At 49.1% G+C, this 18,004-nt stretch overlaps 1 protein-coding gene across 2 annotated transcripts in view; it reads left to right on the top strand.

The window, feature by feature from the left end:
- The window catches only part of LOC141078350 (adhesion G-protein coupled receptor G1-like), a 65,003-nt gene that overhangs the window by 33,804 nt on the left and 13,195 nt on the right, over positions 1 to 18,004 (top strand). For both annotated transcript variants that reach the window (XM_073565087.1, XM_073565086.1), the window contains 6 exons: positions 6,718 to 6,796; positions 7,381 to 7,495; positions 7,593 to 7,715; positions 7,785 to 7,901; positions 17,337 to 17,370; positions 17,467 to 17,567. In XM_073565087.1, coding sequence (XP_073421188.1) covers positions 6,718 to 6,796; positions 7,381 to 7,495; positions 7,593 to 7,715; positions 7,785 to 7,901; positions 17,337 to 17,370; positions 17,467 to 17,567 — 569 coding nt within the window. The remainder of the gene's footprint in view (positions 1 to 6,717; positions 6,797 to 7,380; positions 7,496 to 7,592; positions 7,716 to 7,784; positions 7,902 to 17,336; positions 17,371 to 17,466; positions 17,568 to 18,004) is intronic.

Below are 18,004 nucleotides of genomic sequence, written 5' to 3'. Positions count from 1 at the left end.
ACAATTAAAAAATCATATTTTTTCCACAAAAATGATCTTTTCACCCTCAATTCTTATTTTTCCAAGGGTAACCGCACCCTAAAAGTTATTGTGCAATTTGTCCTGAGTACGCTGATACCCCACATGTGGGGGTAAACCACTATTTGGGCGCATGGCAGAGCTCGGAAGGGAAGCAGCGCCATTTGACGTTTTTGGCTGGAATTGAGATCGGACACCATGTCGCGATTGGAAAACCCCTGATGTACCTAAACAGTGGAAACCCCCCACAAATGACACCATTTTGTGAACTAGACCCCCCAAGGAACTTATCTAGATGTGTGGTGAGCACTTTGAACCCCCCAGTGCTTCACAGAAGTTTATAACGCCCGGGCGTGAAAATAACAAATTCGTATTTTTTCCACAAACATGATCTTTTAGTCACCATTTTTTTTATTTTCCCAAGGGTAACAGGAGAAATTGAACCCCAAAAGTTGTTGTCCAATTTGTCCTGAGTACGCTGACACCCCATATGTGGGAGAAAACTACTGTATGGACACACGTCAGGGCTCGGAAGGGAAGTAGTGACGTTTTGGAATGCAGACATTGATGGAATGGTCTGCGGGTGTCATGTTGCCTTTGGAGAGCCCCTAATGTACCTAAACAGTGGAAACCCCCCACAAATGACCCCATTTTGTAAACTAGACCCCCTAAGGAACTTATCTAGATGTGTGGTGAGCACTTTGAACCCCCCAAGGGCTTTACAGAAGTTTATAATGCCAGGGCATGAAAATAAAAAAATCGTATTTTTTCCACAAACATGATCAATAAGTTCCCAATTCTTTTTATTTTCCCATGGGTAACAGGAGAAATTGGACCCCAAAAGTTGTTGTCCAATTTGTCCTGAGTACGCTGACACCCCATATGTGGGAGAAAACTACTGTATGGACACACGTCAGGGCTCGGAAGGGAAGTAGTGACGTTTTGGAATGCAGACTTTGATGGAATGGTCTGCGGGTGTCATGTGCATTTGGAGAGCCCCTGATGTACCTAAACAGTGGAAACCCCCCACAAGTGACCCCATTTTGGACACTAGACCCCCCACGGAACTTATCTAGATGTGTGGTGAGCACTTTGAACCCCCAAGTGCTTCACAGAAGTTTATAACGCTCGGACGTGAAAATAAAAAAATCATTTTTTTCCACAAAAATGATATTTTTGCCCCCAATTTTTTATTTTCCTAAGGGTAACAGGAGAAATTGGACCCCAAAAATTGTTTTGCAATTTGTCCTGAGTAGGCTGATACCCTACATGTGCGGGTGAAACACTGTTTGGGCGCATGGCAGAGCTTGGAAGGGAAGGAGCACCATATGACTTTTTCAACTCAGAATTGGCTGGAATTGAGATCAGACGCCATGTTGCATTTGGAGAGCCCCTGATGTGCCCAAACAGTGGAAACCCCCAATTATAACTCCAACCCTAACCCCAACACACCCCTAACCCTAATCTCAGCCCTAGCCCAAGCCCTAACGGAAAAATGGAAATAAATACATTTTCTTTTAATTTTATTATTTTTCCCTAACTAAGGGGGTGATAACGGGGGGTTTGATTTACTATTTATGGCGGTTTTTATGTTTGGCGGCTGTCACACGCTAAAAGACGCTTTTTATTGTAAGAATAGTTTTTGCATCACCACATATTGAGAGCTATAATTTTTCCGTATTTTGACCCACTGAGTCATGTGAGGTCTTATTTTTTGCGGGACGAGTTGACGTTTTTATTGGTACCATTTTCGGGCACGTGACATTTTTTGATCGCTTTTTATTCCGATTTTTGGGACGCAGAATGAACAAAAACCAGCGTTTCATGAATTTCTTTTGGGGGGTGCGTTTACACCGTTCCACGTGCGGTAAAATTGATAAAGCGGTTTTATTCTTCGGGTCAGTACGGTTACAGCGATACCTCATTTAGGTCGTTTTTTTATGTTTTGTCGGTTTTATGCAATGAAAACAATTTTATATAAAAAATAATTATTTTTGCATCGCTTTATTCAGCGAGCTATAACTTTTTTATTTTTTCGCTGATGATGCTTTTTGGTGGCTCGTTTTTTGCAGGACAAGATGACGTTTTCAGCGGTACCATGGATATTTATATGCGTCTTTTTGATCTCGCGTTATTACACTTTTTGTTTGGCGGTATGATAATAAATCATTATTTTTTGCTTCGTTTTTTATTTTTATTTTTTAAGGGGTTCGCTAAAGGGGTTAACTAATGGGACAGTTTTATAGGGCACGTCGTTACGGACGCGGCGATACCTAATATGTGTACTTTTATTGTTTTTTTTTTATTATTATTTTCAAGAAATGAATTTATTGGGGAATATTTTTTTTTTTTTACTAATTTATTTGGCGATTTTTTTAAATTTATTTTTACACTTTTTTTTAATTTTTTTTTTTACTTTATTACATAGTCCCAGGTGGGACATCACTGTCCTGTGACAGATCGCTGATCTGTCACATCACAGATCACTGATCTGTCACAGGCAGTGCACAAGGCTTCCTCATGCCTGTGCTTTGCAGGCACTGAGGAAGCCAGCTTCCTGCAGGCACCTGTCGCCATCTTGGATACGGGGACCTGCAGGGAAAGAGCCCCCCGGCAGCAGCACTGCACATTGCGCTGCCGTGGGGGGCTCAGGGAAGCACGGAGGGAGCCCCCTCCCTGCCGATGCTTCCCTTTAACTCCCGGTACACCGCGATCATGTTTGATCGCGGTGTGCAAGGGGTTAACGTGTCGGGGGCGGTCCGTGACCGCCCCTGACACATTGTGCCGGGTGTCAGCTGTGATAATCAGCTGACACCCGGCCGCGCTCACCACGCGGGCGCCGCTGATCGCGGTAGATGTACTATCCCGTCCACGGTCATACGGGCCCGGGTACCGTGGACGGGATAGTACGTCGGATGTCAGGAAGGGGTTAAACATTCAAAACATTCCTGTGAAGCACCTGAAGGGTTAATAAACTTTTTGAATGTGGTTTTGAGCACCTTGAGGGGTGCAGTTTTTAGTATGGTGTCACTTTTGGGTATTTTCTATCATATAGACCCCTCAAAGTGACTTCAAATGTGATGTGGTCCCTAAAAAAAATGGTGTTGTAAAAATAAGAATCGCTGGTCAACTTTTAACCCTTATAACTTTCTAAAAAAAAATTATTCCAAAATTGTGCTGATGTAAAGTAAACATGTGGGAAATGTTACTTATTAAGTTTTTTGTGTACCGTATCTCTGTGATTTAAGGGCATAAAAATTCCAAGTTGGAAAATTGCAAAATTTTCAAAATTTTCGCCAAATTTCTGTTTTTTCACAAATAAACGCAAGTTATATGAATGAAATTTTACCACTAACATGAAGAACAATATGTCACGAGAAAACAATGTTAGAATCACCGGGATCCATGGAAGCTCCAGAGTTATCACCTCATAAAGGGACAGTGGTCAGAATTGTAAAAATTGTCCCGGTCATTAACGTGCAAACCACCCGTGGGGGTTAAGAGAGAATGCCGTGTCATCACATAAGGAATAAAAATTAGTTGCATCATAAACCTTCCTAGGTGATTATTACAACCCACAACCTCAGATCTTTACACTCAACATATGCAATCCTTCTCTCCGGATGATCGCAGAAGTTCAAGATTGCCGCCATATTTTTAATTATGGTTTTACCGTTGCCCAGATCCCAAACATGACATGGCTGTTGTCAGCGGTCCGCCCACTATTCATTTGTGGCTTATAGGCAGGGGTTACTGTTATGAAAAAAATCATATTCTTCCCATATTTGCCCTGAAGCTGAAAATGTATGTCTCATCACTATTGGATTTCAAACCCAAATAGTCATAATTTTCTACCAGTGCCCAGGAGTCTGGTAATAATGTTTTGATGAAAACGAATGTGCGCCTGTGAAGAACTGGGATGTGGAAGGTACTTGCTTTAATCCTCTCAAATGCAAGAGGCATTTCCTGTCTTTACTATTTGTACAATCTGTAACGTGGTTCAGTCACGTGGGAGCTACTGGGGTCTCTCACTTCACAAGGGGCTGCTTGCATGTTAGTTAGGGTGGTTCACTTTTCTTTATTATTAACCTATTTCTAAGAGTGTCAGTTAGATTGGAAGCTCTTGTCTCCTGCTGCAATTCTTTGGGGCAGAGGGGGAGGGTAAATGCCCCTCTCTAGTGTGCCTTCCAATTTTAATATTTTCTATGACCGAGGGATAGGACCTAGTGTAGTCAGGAGGGACAGTGTATATGCAGGGGAGAGATCTAGAGTAGGCATAGCCGGGACCGAGCTTAAGGAGGAATGGGAAGTAGTCCAGGTAGGGGAGGGGCTGAGCTAAGGAGGGAAGGGACCAAGAACATGAGAGAAAATGGGAGACATTCTGGTTAGAGGCGTGAAGGACCTGAACGGAGATTCTGGCACCAGCAGAACCAAGAACATAAGAGAATAGGCAAACGATGTTCTGGTTAGAGGCTGTCAAGTCGCCATCAGACTTGGGGCCTGCTGTTCCGGTTGCAGCCACTAAGAGGCGCCGGACCGCCACCTCGCCATCAGACTCGGGGACGGCTGTTCCTGCCTCGGCCACTGGGAGGTGCCGTGGTTCTATTACGTTGCTGTCAGACTCAGGGCCTATGGTCCCGGCTTTAGCCACTAAGAGGCGCCGGTCTGTCACGTCACCGTTAGATTCGAGGCCTGCTGTTCCTGTCGTGGCCACTAGGAGGCGCTGGACCGCCACTTCACCGTCAGACTCGGGGATGGCTGTTCCTGCTTTGGCCACTGGGAGGCACCGTGGTTCTCCCGTGAGTTATGATGGTGACAGAGAAGGGGCTCCTGCGCAGGCATCTGGTGGGCGCAGGCTCCGCCCCTCTGTCAGTCGTCAGGGGCTTACTGCATCACCATCTAGCCTGGTCCTGGGGGTGGTCCTAATGACATCACCAGTCCAGGAACCTGTGAGGGATGACCTGATCCCTCAAATACCTTGGGAATGGTCTTGCAAGCCGCCGGATATATTCTTGGTTCCCCTGCGTGCTACTGTGTGAATTGCTACAACTAACTTTGACCTCAGCCTGGATTCTGACTCTGCTTCTGCCTAACGATTTTGTACTTCTGCCTCCCTCCTGGTTTATGACTCTGACCTTGGCCTGGATTCTGACTCTGCTTCTGCCTAACGATTTTGTACTTCTGCCTCCCTCCTGGTTTATGACTCTGACCTTGGCCTGGATTTCTGCTTCTGTCTGCTGTTTTTGTGCAGTTGCTGCCCGACTGGTTTAGACTCGGATCCCACTACGTTTTTGGTCCGGTATTGGAACCCCTCTCTGGCGACCGTCCTGCTCTGGTCACTGCTCCTATTCAGACAGCGCCTCCTGGGCTCTGCTATAAATCCAGATCCCTGTATAGGGGTAAAGGGTATCAGGGTTGCTCTGGGTGTTGTCTTACTGCAGGCCAGACTCGCAGACGGACGTCACAGAGGCGTGAAGGACCTGAGCAGAGTTCCTGGCACCAGCAGAACCAAGAACATAAGAGAAAAGGCAGATTCTGGCATCAGCAGGATGATGTGTATTGCTTCTGATCACATTTAGGCTATGTGCACACGTTGCGGATTTCTTGCGTTTTTGCAGCGTTTTTCCGTGCGGAATTGCTCCAAATCCGCAGCAAAACCACACGTGTGAAAAGGTTTGCGGATGTGCTGCAGACTTTCTGTCAAAAAGGCTGCAGAATTGTCCATTACTAATCCGTGGGCTTGATGTCACCTGACAATATAAAGGTGACATCAACCCCACAACTATTACTCCACTTGCCACCGCTACAGTGCAAGAGGGAAGAGCAATGCTAAGTGACAGTGCCAGAATTGGCGCCTCTATAAGATGCGCCATTTCTGGGGCGGCTGAAAGCTGCTGTTTTTAGCCGGGGGGGTGCCAATATACATGACCCCTTCCCAGGCCATTAATATCAGCTTGCAGCTTTCTGGCTAGCCTTTGATAGTTCAATTTTTATAGAGGGACCCCATGTCAATTTTTTTCTGAGGTTCCCCTGTAAACTAGTCAGTAAAGGCTAAGCAAACAGCTGTGAGCTGATATTAATAGCCTGGGAACCTTTATGGCCTTTGGCGCCTTCCCAGAATATTAACATCAGCCATCGGCTTTTCCTCTGCTGGTTAGGAAAATTGTGCAGGAGCCCACGCAATTTTTTTTTTTTTTAATTTAACATTGCGTTTCACGCAGATTTCGTGTGTCTTATTTAACTCTTTATTTACCATTTTATTAATGAGGGTATCTGGCTGACACCTGTTCATTACTAAACCTCGGCCTGGTATTACATATATCTGTATAATATATTCACTTTTATATTTGTTTTGTGTGTGTAAACATATCTGAAGATGGTGTGTAATGATATTATGGTCTTCAGTGGAGAATGAAAAAGAAGAGGTGGGACAAGGAAATGACAGCACAATTCTTTTATTTTTCTTTTTTTTTTTTTTTAATTTTATTTAGCTTACAAATCCACATCAAAAACGCATAAAAGCTGCATGGATTTTCCACTGCATTTTCTGCCAAGAGATGAAAAACCGCGCAGAAATTTCCTCAAGCAAATCCACAACGTGCGCACATAGCCTTAGACTTGTTCTGTCTGTTGTTATTTGAGATGATGGGGGTTGTGCTGCTCGGGTCCATAATCATCATGGCGCTTCTTGTCTTGTAGATACGAGGAGTGTAGATCACGAGATCGTACAAGTCGCTGACTATCTGGACAAGATGCGTTTCTCTGGCAGTGGGCGTGTGTAAGTCATTCCCTGCAGCTGAAGAAGCATGTGGAGCCAGATGTACCCCTCGCCCATGGCGTACCCCTCGCCCATGGCGTACTCCTCAACTATGGCATACCCCTCCCCCATGACTTACCCCTCGCCCATGGCGTACCCCTCACCCATGATGTACCCCTCGCCCATGGCGTACCCCTCACCCATGGCGTACCCCTCACCCATGGCGTACCCCTCACCCATGACGTACCCCGCACCCATGGCGTACTCCTCAACCATGGCATACCCCTCCCCCATGACTTACCCCTCGCCCATAGCGTACCCCTCGCCCATGGCGTACCCCTCACCCATGGCGTACCCCGCACCCATGGCGTACCCCTCCCCCATGGCGTACCCCCTACCCCATGGCGTACTCAACCATGGCATACCCCTCACCCATGACGTACCCCTCACCCATGGCGTACCCCTCACCCATGGCATACCCCGCACCCATGGCGTACCCCTCACCCATGGCGTACCCCTCACCCATGGCGTACCCTCCCGAATGGCGTACCCCTCGCCCATGGCGTACCCCACACCCATGGCGTACCCTCTCTTGTCACTTTCAGGCTCCGTGACTGGATAGAATCTGTGCTTTCCCAGGTGACATTTGATGAGGAGACTCACCATTTTGGGAAGGGTCCCCTGCAGGCGGTGGTGTATAAGCTTCACTCGGCCGATGTGGTGAGTTGGGTGGTGAATGGCGTCTCTGCGCCCTGGATTGGACCATGGGGACGTGGCGCAGTGCTGTGGTGATGTAACCGATGTGTCTCCCCTACAGCTCTCCTCTCTTCCCGATCGTCTGGGCATTGCTTTGTCTTTTCCTAAACAGTTGCTGGAGAATGTGGCCCCCGGGACGAGGCTGCAGGTAGTCCGGATGCTTGCCGCCAGTGCCCTCTTCCAGGTGAGCTACCAGTATGGTGACGAGGTCCATGGAGCCGACAATCACTGACTGTCCTATTTGTGCACACAGGATGCTGCTAACAGCACGGTCGTGGGCAATGTTGTGGTCGGCGTCACCTTGGAGGGAACACGGGTCTCCAATCTTACTGAGGATATTGTCGTCACCTTTTATCATCAGCCCTTACAGGTAACGGGGGGTGCTCGGGGCCAGACTTCGAAGGGTGGGCTTCATGGAGAACCCTGAGCCAGTGACCAAAAAGAGTTCCTGGTGGGCCCACCCTGTGATCTCCGGACTCACGCTTCCTTCATTGCGAGATTGAGTTCCAGCCTTTAGTCTATCTTCTTCCCACCTGCTGCTTTTCCTCCAAACAATAATGCTGCTCTGTGTACCGACCACTGGCTACATCCTGACTACATTACAGTTGTGCTCAAAAGTTTACACACCCCGGCAGAATTTTTGCTTTCTTGGCCTTTTTTTCAGAGAATATGAGTGATAACATCAAACCTCTCTCTCCACTCATAGTGGTTGGGTGAAGCCATTTATTGTCAGACTAGTGTGTTTTCTCTTTTTAAGTCATAATGACAACCCAAAACATCCAAATGACCCTGATCAAAAGTTTACATACCCTGGTGATTTTGGCTTGATAACATGCTCAGAAGTTGGCACAAATGGGTTTGAATGGCTCCTAAAGGTAACATCCTCACCTATGACCGGTGACAAATGGCAGGAAAATACATCTGGGCAATAAAAATGAAAAAAGCATATACAGAATGGGAGGAATAGGGCTAAGTGACAGCACATGTGAAACAGACTTGGGTATACTAATAGATCACAGACTGAATATGAGTCAACAGTGTGATGCAGCAGCAAAAAAGGCAAATGCAATTCTAGGATGTATTAACAGAAGCATACAGTCTAGATCACGTGAAGTCATTATTTCCCTCTACTCCTCTTTGGTCAGACCTCATCTGGAATATTGTGTCCAGTTTTGGGCACCACATTTTAAAAAAGACATCAACAAACTGGAGCAAGTTCAGAAAAGAGCGACCAGAATGGTGACCGGTCTGCAAACCCTGTCTTATGAGGAAAGGTTGCAGGATTTGGGAATGTTTAGTTTGCAAAAGAGAAGACTGAGAGGAGACTTAATAGCTGTCTACAAATATCTAAAGGGCTGTCACATTGTAGAAGGATCAACTTTATTCTCATTTGCACAAGGAAAGACTAGAAGCAATGGGATGAAACTGAATGGGAGGAGACACAGATTAGATATTAGAAAAAACTTTTTGACAGTTAGAGTGATCAATGAGTGGAACAGGCTGCCACGAGAAGTGGTGAGTTCTCCTTCAATGGAAGTCTTCACACAGAGGCTGGACAGATATCTGACTGAGATGATTTAGCAAATCCTGCTTTGAGCAGTGGGTTGGGACCAGATGGCCCAGGAGGTCCCTTCCAACTCTACCATTCTATGGGATGCATAGAAAAACCCACAAATAACATCAGCTGAAATACTGGACTCTCTGAAAACTAGCGGTGTGGCTGCTTTAAGATGCACAATAAGGAGACACTTGAAGAAAAATGGGCTGCAAGGTTGAGTCGCCAGAAGAAAGCCATTACTGCACAAATGTCAGAGTATCTTTCCTACAATACGGAAAACAGCGCAGAGACAAGCCTCAAACCTTCTGGAACAAGGTAATTTGGAGTGATGAGACCAAAATTGATCTTTTTGGCCACAACTGTGACGGACTCAGCTCCTGCTGAGCCCATTTTTTGAGTGGACCCTCTGGGTCGTGGCACCCACCCACCGAGGGCGAGCTGACCTTGTGAGAATCCACAACCTATACAGGGAGTGTCAGGGGCAAGACCAAGGGGGTGAGCCACCACAACTGCTGGGACCAGACGGCCGGCTCAGGGGACACTATGTGAGTGACTGACGACCAGGGACAAGCAGGAAACAAGACAAGACAAGAGGTAAGTGCAAGATATCTTCATTGAGAACTTCAGGATACATTCAGTGCAAACATAAAAACAAAATGTGCAGGGTGCGTGCGTGGGCACGCCAAGGTCCATAGCATAGCACGTGCCAGGTGGCACGCCTGGGGACGGGTAAGGCACAATGGCATCGGACTCCGGACCGCTGGCAACGATTGACATGATCAGGCATCAGGCTGCGGACATCAGCTCCAGACATCAGGCCGCAGTCATCCAGCTTACGATCTCTGGCAGCTATCGGCAGGTTCTGGGCATCCGGCAGGCAAACCAGGGTTCAGGCAAGGAGGCACGACAGATATCCAGGCATGGTGCGAGTTAAAGAACATGCCAAGGTCCGAGGCTAGGTGCAAGGCAAGGTGCGTGTGTAGGGGACACGCCAAGGTACAAGGTACAAGACAGAGTGCATGTAGAGACACACCAAGGCACAGGGCAGGACGCGTGCTAGGAGCCACGCGGGATGCACACCTCACTGGCCAGTGCACACGGCTGTAACGCCAGCACGAGGCACGACTAAGGCACAGGAGGCGGCCAAGGGGAACCCACGCCGGGGTTCAAGGACAAGGCAAGGAAGAAGGTATGGAACACAAAGCAGAACATAGGCAGAAACAGAATCAGATCAGAGCGAGAACAGAGCTAGCAGCGGAGCGTAGGCCGAAGCCCAGAGCCGGGCCAAGGAAAGACCTTGGGACTAGACATGGAAATGAGAACTAAAGAGAGGAGAAATGGTGCGTGTGCCAGGGAGCACTACAGGGAGCCATAGGAGAGAGCGAGGCAGAGCAAGCAAAGAGAGAGACCATAGGGAGGAACACAAGGCAAGGAATAGCAAGGCAGAGAACACAGGAAGGACTACAAGTCAAAGCATAGCAAAAGCAAGACATGGCACAAGACAAGAGACGGAATACGAGCACGGAGCGTGTGCAGAGACGCACTACAGAGCAGAGTGCAAGGGCACAGAATAGAGGGAGCAACCCCACAGACCAAGCAGCCATGCAGGGAAGCAACACAATACTCAGGCCCCGAGCATAGGAAGGGGCGGCCTGATATAGGGCATAGCACCTCCTCTTCCGGGTCAGGACCATGGGAGCACTTCCAGTTCAGATGCTCCAGGATCACAGAGTGCAGTCACATGATCAGGGTTACAGACATAACGAGATGATTGCAGAGCCAGACAGTGCAGGATCCTAGGAAACGTCACATGATCAGAGTTTCAGACATGACGAGATGATCACAGAAGGCAAAGCAGAAACGCAGGCATCTTGCAGCTCAACAGACATGAGATGCGCGTGCACACCGCTCCAGGGGTTCATGAGGCAAAACAGACATGGCGGACATGACAGTACCCCCCTCTTTAAGCCCCCTCTTACCGGGGCTGGAAAGAAGGAAAAAAAAAAAATTTTCTTTGGCAGAAACCAGAGTTTAGCACAAACACTCCAAACAATGTTGGTCCGACATCTGAAACAAGCACCTGCACCGGTCAAGATACAGGAGTCGCGGAGGAGACATGGAAATCCAGTGGGGAGGACAGTGGGTAGACAGGAAAGTCTTCTTACTCTGGCTGCCATCATTTCCAAATGATTTCAGAGGACAAGGGCCGGGTCTGACTCACATCAGAAGAGTGGCTGGGGTAACGCCATTTTCCAAGGGAGTTCAGAGGACATATATCAGGTCAGATTCTTCATCAGACGAGTAGCCGAGGTACCAGCGGAGTCCATGGCCTGATTATCTGTGACGGACTCAGCTCCTGCTGAGCCCATTTTTTGAGTGGACCCTCTGGGTCGTGGCACCCACCCACCGAGGGCGAGCTGACCTTGTGAGAATCCACCCCCTATACAGGAAGTGTCAGGGGCAAGACCAAGGGGGTGAGCCACCACGACTGCTGGGACCAGACGGCTGGCTCAGGGAGACACTGTGAGTGACTGACGACAAGGACGAGCAGGAAACCAGACAAGACAAGAGGTAAGTGCAAGATATCTTCATTGAGAACTTCAGGATACATTCAGTGCAAACGTAAAAACAAAACGTGCAGGGTGCGTGGGCACGCCAAGGTCCATAGCATAGCACGTGCCAGGTGGCACGCCTGGGTACGGGTAAGGCACAATGGCATCGGACTCCGGACTGCTGGCAACGATTGACATGATCAGGCATCAGGCTGCGGACATCAGCTCCAGACATCAGGCCGCAGTCATCCAGCTTACGATCTCTGGCAGCAATCGGCAGGTTCCGGGCATCCGGCAGGCAAACCAGGGTTCAGGCAAGGAGGCACGACAGATATCCAGGCATGGTGCGAGTTAGGGAACACGCCAAGGTCCGAGGCTAGGTGCGTGTGTAAGGGACACGCCAAGGTACAAGGCTAGGTGCGTGTGTAGGGGACACGCCAAGGTACAAGGCTAGGTGCGTGTGTAGGGGACACGCCAAGGTACAAGGCTAGGTGCGTGTGTAGGGGACACGCCAAGGTGCAAGGCTAGGTGCGTGTGTAGGGGACACGCCAAGGTCCGAGGCTAGGTGCGTGTGTAGGGGACACGCCAAGGTCCGAGGCTAGGTGCGTGTGTAAGGGACACGCCAAGGTACAAGGCTAGGTGCGTGTGTAGGGGACACGCCAAGGTACAAGGCTAGGTGCGTGTGTAGGGGACACGCCAAGGTACAAGGCTAGGTGCGTGTGTAGGGGACACGCCAAGGTACAAGGCTAGGTGCGTGTGTAGGGGACACGCCAAGGTGCAAGGTATAACCAACGAGACAGGGCGCATGTGTAGAGACACACCAAAGCATACAGTCATGGCCAAAAGTTTAGAGAATGACACAAATATTATATTTTCACATGATCTGCTGCCTCTGGTTTTTATGTGTGTTTGTCAGATGTTTTTATCACATACAGAAATATAATTGCAATCATATTATGAGTAACAAAAGGTTATATTGACAGTTAGAATGAGTTAATGCAGCAAGTCAATATTTGCAGTGTTGACCCTTCTTCTTCAGGACCTCAGCAATTCTCCCTGGCATGCTCTCAATCAACTTCTGGATCAAATCCTGACTGATAGCAGTCCATTCTTGCAAAATCAATGCTTTTATTTTGCCTGAATTTGAAGGTTTTTGTTTGTCCACCCGTCTCTTGATGATTGACCACAAGTTCTCAATGGGATTAACATCTGGAGAGTTTCCAGGCCATGGTCCCAAAATCTCTATGTTTTGTTCCCTGAGCCATTTAGTTATCACCTTTGCTTTATGGCAAGGTGCTCCATCATGTTGAAAAAGGCATTGTTGATCGCCAAACTGCTCTTGGACGGTTGGGAGAAGTTGCTCTTGGAGGACATTCTGGTACCATTCTTTATTCATGGCTGTGTTTTTAGGCAAGATTGAGAGAGATCCCATTCCCTTGGCTGAGAAGCAACCCCACACATGAATGGTTTCAGGATGCTTGACAGTTGGCATGAGACAAGACTGGTGGTAGCGCTCACCTGGTCTTCTCCGAATAAGCCGTTTTCCAGATGTCCCAAACACTCGAAAAGGGGATTCATCAGAGAAAATGACTTTACCCCAGTCCTCAGCAGTCCACTCCCTGTACCTCTTGCAGAATATCAGTCTGTCCATGATGTTTTTTCTGGAGAGAAGTGGCTTCTTTGATGCCCTCCTTGAGACCAGGCCTTGCTCCAAGAGTCTCCGCCTCACAGCGCATGCAGATGCACTCACACCTGCCTGCTGCCATTCCTGAGCAAGCTCTGCACTGCTGGTAGCCCGATCCCGCAGCTGAAACACTTTTAAGAGACGGTCCTGGCGCTTGCTGGTCTTTCTTGGGCGCCCTGGAGCCTTTTTGGCAACAAGGGAACCTCTCTCCTTGAAGTTCTTGATGATGCGATAGATTGTTGACTGAGGTGCAATCTTTCTAGCTGCGATACTCTTCCCTGTTAGGCCATTTTTGTGCAGTGCAATGATGACTGCACGTGTTTCTTTAGAGATAACCATGGTTAACAGAAGAGAAACAATGATGCCAAGCACCAGCCTCCTTTTAAAGTGTCCAGTGGTGTCATTCTTACTTAATCATGACAGATTGATCTCCAGCCCTGTCGTCATCAACACCCACACCTGTGTTAATGGAGCAATCACTGAAACGATGTTAGCTGGTCCTTTTAAGGCAGGGCTGCAATGATGTTGAAATGTGTTTTGGGGGATAAAGTTCATTTTCTAGGCAAATATTGAGTTTGCAAGTAATTGCTGTTAAGCTGATCACTCTTTATAACATTCTGGAGTATATGCAAATTGCCATTAGAAAAAATGAAGCAGTAGACTTTGTAAAAATTAATATTTGTGTCATTCTCAAAACTTTTGGCCATGACTGTAGGATACAAGACAGGGTGCATGTGTAGAGACACGCCAAAGCATAGGATACAAGACAGAGTGCGTGTAGAGACACACCAAGGCACAGGGCAGGACGCGTGCTAGGAGCCACGCGGGACGCACACCTCACTGGCCAGTGCACACGGCTGTAACTCCAGCACGAGACACGACTAAGGCACAGGAGGCGGCCAAGGGGAACCCACGCCGGGGTTCAAGGACAAGGCAAGGAAGAAGGTACGGAACACAAAGCAGAACATAGGCAGAAACAGAATCAGATCAGAGCGAGAACAGAGCTAGCAGCGGAGCGTAGGCCGAAGCCCAGAGCCGGGCCAAGGAAAGACCTTGGGACTAGACATGGAAATGAGAACTAAAGAGAGGAGAAATGGTGCGTGTGCCAGGGAGCACTACAGGGAGCCATAGGAGAGAGCGAGGCAGAGCAAGCAAAGAGAGAGACCATAGGGAGGAACACAAGGCAAGGAATAGCAAGGCAGAGAACACAGGAAGGACTACAAGTCAAAGCATAGCAAAAGCAAGACATGGCACAAGACAAAAGACGGAATACGAGCACGGAGCGTGTGCAGAGACGCACTACAGAGCAATATGCATGGGCACAGAATAGAGGGAGCAACCCCACAGACCAAGCAGCCATGCAGGGAAGCAACACAATACTCAGGCCCCGAGCATAGGAAGGGGAGGCCTGATATAGGGCATAGCACCTCCTCTTCCAGGTCAGGATCAGGGGAGCACTTCCAGTTCAGATGCTCCCGGATCACAGAGTGCAGTCACATGATCAGTTTCAGACATGATGAGATGATTGCAGAACCAGACAGTGCAGGATCTTAGGATACGTCACATGATCAAGGTTTCAGACATGACGAGATGATTGCAGAGCCAGACAGTGCAGGATCCTAGGAAAGGTCACATGATCAGAGTTTCAGACATGACAAGATGATCACAGAAGGCAAAGCAGAAACGCAGGCATCTTGCAGCTCAGCAGACATGAGGTGAGTGTGCACACTGCTCTAGGGAACAAGCAAGATAGCAGACACAAGGTGCGCATGCACACCGCTCCAGGGGTTCATGAGGCAAAACAGACATGACGGACGTGACAACAACCATAAACTTTACATTTGGAAAGAGCTCAACAAGGCCTATGATGAAAGGATCACTATTCTTACTGTAAAGCACAGAGGTGGATCGTTGATGTTCTGGGGATGTGTGAGCTATAAAGTCACAGGAAACTTGGTCAAAGTTGAATGAAAGATGAATGCAGCACGTTATCAGCAAATACTGGAGGCAAATTTTCACTCATTAGCCCAGAAGCTGCGCATGGGACGTACTTGGAAGTCCCAACATGACAACGATCCAAAACACAAGGCCAAGTCGACCTGTCATTGGCTACAGCAGAACAAAGTGAAGGTTCTGGAGTGGCCATCTCAGTCTCCTGACCGCAATATCATTGAGCCACTCTGGGGAGATCTCAAGCTGCAGTTCATGCTAGACAGCCCAGGAATCTACAGGAACTGGAGGCTTTTTGCCAAGAAGAGTGGGCAGCTTTACCATCTGAGAAAATAAAGAACCTCATCCACAACTACCACAAAAGACTTCAAGCTGTCACTGATGTCAGAGAGGGGGCAATACACGGTATTAAGAAATGGGGTGTGTGAACTGTTGATCAGGGTCATTTGACTTTCTTCTGGTGACTCGACCATGCAGCCCATTTTTCTTCAACTGCCTCCTTATTGTGCATCTTGAAGCAGCCACACTGCTAGTCGTCAGAGACTCCAGTATTTCAGCTGATGTTATTTGTGGGGTTTTCTTTGTATCCCGAAAAATTTTCCTGGAGTTGTCACCGGTCACAGGTGAGGATGTTACCTTTAGGAGCCAGTCACACCCATTTGTGTCAAGTTCTGTGCATGTTATCAGGCCAAAATCACCAGGGGATGTGAACTTTTGATCAGGGTCATTTGGATGTTTTGGGTTGCCATTAGGATTTAAAAAGAGAAAACACAGTAGCCTGACAATAAATGGCTTCACCCAACCACTGACCATGAGTGGAGGAAAGGTTTGGTGTTATCACTCATATTCTCTGAAAAAAGGCCAAGAAAGCAGAAATTCTGCCGGGGTGTGTAAACTTTTGAGCACAACTGTAATGTAGTCAGGATGTAGCCAGTGGTCGGTACACGGAACAGCATTATAGTTGGAAGGAAAAGCAGCAGGTGGGAAGAAGTTAGACTAAAGGCTGGAACTCAATAATCTCGCAATGAAGAAGTGCAGTGGCAGGTTTAAGTAGCGTGCTCAGTCAGGAGATTACAGGGTGGAGACATCAGGAACTTGGGGTGGAGACATCAGGAACAGCACAGGTACTAGTATTTGATTTGAGCCTGAGGTGGCAGGTGTTGGCAGCTGTATGAGAAGACAGGAGGTGGCAGGTGGGAGCAGGAGGTGGAAGGAGATGACAGGTGGGAACAGGTGGTGGGAGCAGGAGGTGGCAGGTTGGAGCCGGCAGGAGGTGGCAGGTGGGAGCGGGAGAGTGCAGGAGGTGGCAGGTGGGAGCAAGAGAGGGCAGGAGGTGGCAAGTGGGAGCAAGAGGTGGAAGGAGATGACAGGTGGGAGCAAGAGAGGGCAGGAGGTGACAGGTGGGAGCAGGAGGTGGAAGGAGATGACAGGTGGGAACAGGTGGTGGGAGCAGGAGGTGGCAGGTTGGAGCCGGCAGGAGGTGGCAGGTGGGAGCAAGAGAGGGCAGGAGGTGGCAGGTGGGAGCAAGAGCGGGCAGGATGTGGCAGGTGAAAGCGGGGGAGGGCAGGAGGTGGCAGGTGGGAGCAAGAGAGGGCAGGAGGTGGCAGGTGGGAGCAAGAGCGGGCAGGAGGTGGCAGGTGGGAGCAAGAGAGGGCAGGAGGTGGCAGGTGGGAGCAAGAGAGGGCAGGAGGTGGCAGGTGGGAGCAAGAGCGGGCAGGATGTGGCAGGTGAAAGCGGGTGAGGGCAGGTGGGAGCAAGAGAGGGCAGGAGGTGGCAGGTGGGAGCAAGAGAGGGCAGGAGGTGTCAGGTGGGAGCAAGAGCGGGCAGGATGTGGCAGGTGAAAGCGGGGGAGGGCAGGAGGTGGCAGGCGAGAGGTATAGAGGTGGGAGCGGGAGAGGGCAGGAGGTGACAGGCGAGAGGTATAGAGGTGGGAGCGGGAGAGGGCAGGAGGTGACAGGCGATAGGTATAGAGGTGGAATATATCTAGCATGTGGGGGGCACATACTTTTTTCTGTATATACACTGGCATTTGACTCGTCATTTCCCATTCTTTCACCCCAGGTGAACTTGTCTCTGTTCTGCGTGTTTTGGGATGGTGAGTGGCGCCTCCTGCTGGTTTTGGGTAACTTCTTGGGGATGGCATTATCCAATATCTCAGTAGTGACAACTGATCACATGTCTGTTCCCACAGAGTTGTCAGAACAGTGGAGGACAGATGGCTGCCGTTCAGACCCCGTGGCGGGGGGCACAGACTGTAGATGTAACCACCTGACATACTTTGCTTTATTAATGGTGAGTTACGGAAAAGCACCCACAAACCCTACACCACCCGGACTCCCACAAACCCTACACCGCACGGACTCCCACAAACCCTACACTACCCGGACCCCCGCAAACCTTACACCACCCGGACCCCCACAAACCCGTAAACCCTACAACACCCGGACCCCTGCAAACCCTACACCACCCGAACCCCCACAAACCCGTAAACCCTACACCACCTGGACCCCCGCAAACCGTACACCACCCGAACACCCACAAACCCGCAAACCCTACACCACCCGGACCCCCGCAAACCCTACACCACCTGGACCCCCATAAACCCTACACCACCTGGACCCCCGCAAATCCTACACCACCTGGACCCCCACAAACCCTACACCACCTGGACCCCCACAAACCCTACACTACCCGAACCCCCACAAACCCGCAAACCCTACACCACCTGT

Source organism: Dendrobates tinctorius, unplaced genomic scaffold, assembly GCF_039654945.1.
Source record: "Dendrobates tinctorius isolate UK_male_01 unplaced genomic scaffold, ASM3965494v1 ptg000538l, whole genome shotgun sequence".
Lineage (NCBI taxonomy): Eukaryota > Metazoa > Chordata > Amphibia > Anura > Dendrobatidae > Dendrobates > Dendrobates tinctorius.
The sequence above is the reverse complement of the archived record's forward strand: the minus strand, read 5'-3'. Positions and strand labels throughout refer to the sequence as shown.